Source organism: Mandrillus leucophaeus, unplaced genomic scaffold (genome assembly GCF_000951045.1).
Source record: "Mandrillus leucophaeus isolate KB7577 unplaced genomic scaffold, Mleu.le_1.0 Scaffold272, whole genome shotgun sequence".
In the NCBI taxonomy this organism is placed as follows: domain Eukaryota; kingdom Metazoa; phylum Chordata; class Mammalia; order Primates; family Cercopithecidae; genus Mandrillus; species Mandrillus leucophaeus.
Window position 1 is genome coordinate 129,034 of NW_012102832.1, and position 6,000 is coordinate 135,033.

Sequence of the window (6,000 nt, forward strand, 5' to 3'; positions counted from 1 at the left end):
AGCATAATCAACACTGCCCCAGAACCTAGAAATAAAACCAGTCATCCCCTGCTTCCAAAAGGAATTCTCCAAAATAACACACCTCACTTCAACCTTCAACACAAGATGGGAAACCAGAAGTTACAAGGGGAGGTAGCAGTAAATGGCAAAGGAGAGAGATGGGGACAAAACTCATCTTCCAGGCTCATTGTTGCTTTTATAACAATAACAACCTCATTTTGTGGACAGACATGGACACTAGAATGAAGCTAGTTCTGGGGCATTCAGGTGGGTCTGATTCACAGTAGATCACTGTCTAACCTGATCCAAGGAGATCTCACTCATGAGACGTGGGCTGAAACAAAATGTTTTCCTTCTAATCACTGACAACCCAGCACTCTGGGTGACTTACATAGAAAGGCCTTGGTCAAGTAACAACATCACTAAATACAAAAACAAAGTTGCTGATGTTAATAACATCCATGAACTTATCTTTATATAACTTCCAATTTGAAAGGATTTGTTCTGTTTGCCCAAGAATCAAAGAACTGTTCTCTCTACCACTGACAGAATCTAGCCAGATGTCAAAACAAGATCCACTTGTCATTAAACATGTCTCGCTTGACATGGTAACCACACCATCATTTATGTAAAGGGTAATGGCACAGGTATGATAAAAGATGAAGTCACAATTGACCTAGAGTTAATCATTACCATGATCAGCTAATTCAGTCAATGAACTCACTAAGAATCACCAGTCCACTCACAGGCAAACAGTTAACGGTTCTGGCATGAATACGGGACAAAGAATAGCTGCCAGATATTCAGACCAGCTCTGCTGACTGGGTTGGATCACTAAGTATCCTGCTTTGCAGCAGCTAGTACCAATAATGAACTCCCCCTTTCCTTCTTATATGGTATACCATCATCCCTGGCCCCCACCCCCATCAGCTCTACCCAACACTAAACAGTTCTGGTTGATGTTGAATGAAAGGCTTTGCTCTGGAGGACCAGCAGAGCTAGAATGGACAAAAACTGTATGTCAAAGACATGAGGGAACAAGGGGGAAAAACAAGGTGAATTGTCCAAAATGCCAGAGGCTGAATGGATATTATTAACCCAAGTCCAGGGTGCCTTCACACCACACTACATCATATCCTAGTACATATGTGGAGTGCACTGAATCCCATTCTACTTTTACCTTTTTCCTTTAGATTGTTTTCTGAAGACTCCATATTACTTGAGGTGATTAAGAAACTACAAATGTCCAACTCCTGGGTACTAAAAGTTTTCTGTTTAAACTAGAGGTAACCTTAATAGTAATATTCAATTATCAAAAAAGAGAAACTGGCTCAATTGTGCCCCAGTATCCAGATTTCAAAAAAGATCACTGACAGTGAAACTTAGTATTAATTATCAGTTGTGCTATGAAAGAGAAAAAGGCCAAGGTAACTGTTAGCTTTCTTTTCCCCCATGCCCAAGGGCTTAACCATGCCTATACAAATTATTATATAATATTTATTTATTTTTTTTTAAGAAACGGAGTCTCACTCTGTCACTCAGCCTGGAATGCAATGGCACAAACTTAGCTCACCGCAATCTCTGTCTCCCAGGGTCAAGCAATTCTCCTGTCTAAGCCTCCTGAGTAACTGGGACTACAGGTACCCCCTACCGCAGCCAGCTGATTTTTGTATTTTTAGTAGAGACAGGGTTTCGCCATGCTGGCCAGGCTGGTCTCGAACTCCTGACCTCAGGTGATCCACCCGCCTCAGCCTCTCAAAGTGCTGGGATAACAGGCATGAGCCACTGCGCCCACTTGTTTTTTTTAAAGGTTGGTGTTAAGAGTGATGTGCCAAAAAATAAGCCAATTACAATTCCAATTACATCTTATCCCATTTACTAGTGTGTAATTTAAGAAGATGAGAAACTGAATGGGCACTATCAGTATCGAGATTTCCAGTGATAGAATATACTTCCATTTATGTCACTTAGCTGAGAGAGAAGGAATTAAAATGTTATTATTACACAAGCAGACCCAACATGAATAGAAATAGCTCTACATATTCCAAAAAGATTTGAAACCAAGTTGGATTTAATAAGCTGGCTCCCTATCATGGGTATGCAAAATTGGTGACAGGAGGAGGTACACAACTAGATAGAGAAGTTGTTGCCTTACAGGGCACTACTTTACCTAACGCTGATATCTAGAACCAGGAATTAGCAAGTATGATGTGCATAACCATGACCTGCACAAGTACATATGTAGGAATTCCCTACTAGTTTCCACTCAGATACCAAGGACAAAATGATGATTGCACAGGTATTTAACTCACTCCTCTTTGTGCCTTACCCATGTCAGACAGATCACTAAAGAACTTAATTGAAAACCAGCCAGGTGAAGTGGCTCACGCCTGTAATCCCAGTACTTTGGGAAGACAGGCAGGCAGATCATCAGAGGTCAGGAGTTCAAGACCAGCCTGGCCAACACGGTGAAACCCCCATCTCTACTAAAAATACAAAAATTAATTAGCCAGCCTAGTGGCGTATGCCTGTAATCCCGGCTACTCAGGAGGCTGGGGCAGGAGAATCACTTGAACCCAGGAGGTGGAGGTTGTAGTGAGCCGAGATTGCGCCATCGCACTCCAGCCTGGGCAACAGAGCAAGACTCCCTCTCAAAAAATACAAACAAACAAGCAAAAAACCAAAACAAAACACCAGTCCATATATTCTGAGTCCTTTGCTTCATTTAGAACTATGAATTTCTAATTCAACAAGACAGTAACAAGAATGTCATGATTCAAAATTCATCACCTTTTCTCCCCAAAATTCGTCCCATTCTAAATGCCCTGGGAAAAAAGTCAAGTGTTTCTGAAGAAAGATTTTTTATAATTGGCTAAGTAGATAAAACGCCATTAATGTCACACTCCTATTTCACACTCTTTGGGCCTCCAAGGCCCAAGAGATCATGTAACTTTCCTTCTGACTCCACATAGTGCCATGCTAAACCAGCAAAGATTGAGATTTAAACAGCAGAAGTTCAACAAGAGCCAGGTGCTGGTTGACTGGATAATCACTTGGGGAGACAGTTTAGAAAACATCCCTTGGCCAGGCGCAGTGGCTCACGCTTGTAATCCCAGCACTTTGGGAGGCCGAGGCAGATGGATCATGAGGTCAGGAGTTCAAGACCACTCTAGCCAAGATGGTGAACCCCCGTCTCTACTAAAAATACAAAAATTAGCTGGGCGTGGTGACGGGTGCCTGTAATCCCAGCTACTTGGGAGGCTGAGGCAGAGAACTTCTTGAACCCGGGAGGCGGAGGTTGCAGTGAGCCAAGATCATGCCATTGCACTCCAGCCTGGGCAACAGAGCAAGACTCCGTCTCCAAAAAAAAAAAAAAAGTGCCTGAGCTGTACTCCAGAAGTACCAAATTGGAATTTCTGGAGAGCTTGGAAATACGTATTAACAAATTCCCTAAGTGATGTGGGTATACAGCACCAATTTATACACTACTCCCATTTGTCAAACAGACTTTTACAAATTATGACACACAATTAAAATTTCCCAAGCTGCTGCAGCCTACCTCAATCATCTAAAAAGAATTCCAATCCATCAATGGGAATGGACAAGCTGTGTTGAGAAAGATTTAAGACAAAGACAATTTTTATCTTTAGGTGAAGTTCAGGTCCCAGAAACCTATCACACTGTCAGCTCTATCCCATGCAAATAGCAAAAGATCTGAGAAAGCAATTTCTTGTTCTCTAGGCAATATAACCAAACAGATGAATGTTACTCACATAGTTCTTGACTTCTCGTCGAGCATTAGCATCAATAGCAAGCCACCTCTGCTGATATTGTGCCTTGATATCTGGATCTTTAGATGTCAAAGAGTTCTTGATTTGTAGACCAGCTGCAACTCTGGCAACCTGACTATTTCCTGGATTTGCCAGCACTCTGGACAGTTCCACAAGGAAAGTGGGCTGTTAAGGGAAGATAAATTTGTAAATAAAATTATCTTAGGAATTTCCACAACTGAGAATAATTTATGGAGCACTGAACCACCGGAGGAGGGGCGAGGTGGGGGGGGGGAACTAATGTCTAATTTTTTTTTGGTATATCATAAGCATCTCAGGAAACCACAAAATACCTACTAGGAGACTTCTATAAAAATGTTACTTAGTATATAACAGGAAGTCTTCCACTTTTCTCATGGAGCCTAGCACTTAATGAGGAATTGCAGATTTTCCTATCAAAATCATTCCTAGTACCTAAATAGTCACGTTATACCCCCTGAATTGCAAGGTTTTAAAGTATGGTAGTAGTTAGTCTTCTGTGTATACTGAGGTGTCCCAAGAATTCTTAATAATGTCTGGTACTTGAATGAATGGCTGTTACGATGCGGGTAGAAAATAAAACTGTTTATCTAAATTTCAAAAACCTTGGCCCCAAAAGAATGATCCAACTTTCCATCTCATGGCAGCAGCAGGGTAGCTTTTCATCCCATGGAAGGAGGTGATCTTTTATGAGAGAGGGAAATACAGATAAGCCTAAACAAACTTAGGAGTCTCATCCTCCGTTTTATTTGTGGGCACTCAGCAAAAAGGGAACAACGAAAAAAACGGATTTATAAGGAAAAGTGGTAAGATATTTAGAAATAGGGAAAAAGTGAAAGAAAAAAATGTTCAGGCAAGCTATTCAAGAAAAATAACTTTGTATCTAATAATCAACAATTACTTGCTCCTATACATTTGGATTTTAGTTGAGGAATACAGTGGATCCCTGAAAAGCATGTTCTTTTGTAACCTTTTGTAATCCACAGGCCTCAAAAACTACTCTCTTTGTTTAAAAATTTAACACACACACCTCTCTCTCCAGCAAAAAAACCGTGCCCAAACAGCAAAGTTAGCAGGAAAAGCCAAAAGCAGATACATTTTTCTTACTGCTAACAAGTTCTGCAATCACAGCAGAAAATAATTCTTAAAAGTTTTATTAATTATGTACCACTAAAGAATGTTAAGAATGAAAGGAATAAGATAAAAAGCTTCTTGCAAAATTAGCAAAAGCAGAAACAGGAATAATACCCTAAATGGAATTATCAGCCTATACTAGTGGAAAAATCTCTTCTAGGAAAGGATAAACAGGTTAGTTGTAAAAATTGGCACATATGAAGAACAAAAAAAAATCATTCAAAGGCAGTCTGTATAAAATAAGCCTTGTCACTTTGTTGATGTTGACATTTTGCCTATATAACACAAAGAAACACATATGGTTACAATGTTATTCAGACTTATTTCCTATTACCTTTCTCAAAGATGGCAAGCATCATCCAATCCTTCCCTCTGACCCCATCTCCCAATAGGAGATGGACACCAAAGAGAAACTTAACTGGCATCTAGGCTGTTTCAACCAATCCATCCCACATTTTTATACAAAGGACCAGTCTCTAGCGGACTTAGCTTCATTTTCTCCGGACCCCTTAAATTTTAAAATATGAAAAACGAATAACTTTCCTCTGTGATTTCATCAGGAAACAGGCCCGATCTCAAAGATGAGCCTCAGACTGTTGTCTGGGTGCAGATCCCTAGTGATTAGGTTTCTATTCATCCAGGTCAGAAGGAAAGGAAAAAAAAAAAAAAAAGGAAGAAAAAGAAAATACCCCGAGAGGAATAAACGGGCAGAAGAGGGAAAAATATTAGTGGAAATGGGTTAAGAGGCAGTCGGGTGCCAGGCCTGGCCATGAGCACAGACCAAGGTAGCGAGGAAAGGGCAGAGCTCTAGGAAATAGGTGGGGAGAGCCACAGGGGCCACGGGACAGGAAGGATAAGCCGGCCGGGGTCAGACAGGGAGGGCAACCGGGCCCAGAGCTTCCACATGGCCCCTAGGCCTGACTCCCCCACCCCCACCTCTGCTGAACACGCAGCGCCGCGCAACCTAACTTCCCTTCCCTCCCTCTTTCTCCCTCCCGCTGCACCGCCGCCCTCAGGCCGCGCAATGATTGGGCGACAGGCAGCCCGGCGCGCCGCG

At 41.7% G+C, this 6,000-nt stretch overlaps 1 protein-coding gene across 2 annotated transcripts in view; it reads right to left on the bottom strand.

The window, feature by feature from the left end:
• The window catches only part of KPNB1 (karyopherin (importin) beta 1), a 43,414-nt gene that overhangs the window by 29,264 nt on the left and 8,150 nt on the right, over positions 1–6,000 (bottom strand). Inside the window, exons 1-2 of one of the 2 annotated variants that reach the window (XM_011984695.1) lie at positions 5,278–5,458; positions 3,774–3,956 (exon numbers count right to left, since the gene is read on the bottom strand). Coding sequence is in view for 1 of the 2 variants with exons in the window: in XM_011984694.1 (XP_011840084.1) it covers positions 3,774–3,956 (183 nt within the window). In the remaining variant the exon portion in view is untranslated. Of the gene's footprint in view, positions 1–3,773; positions 3,957–5,277; positions 5,459–6,000 lie in introns of those variants that run through there. The other variant, XM_011984694.1, reaches the window with a different exon arrangement.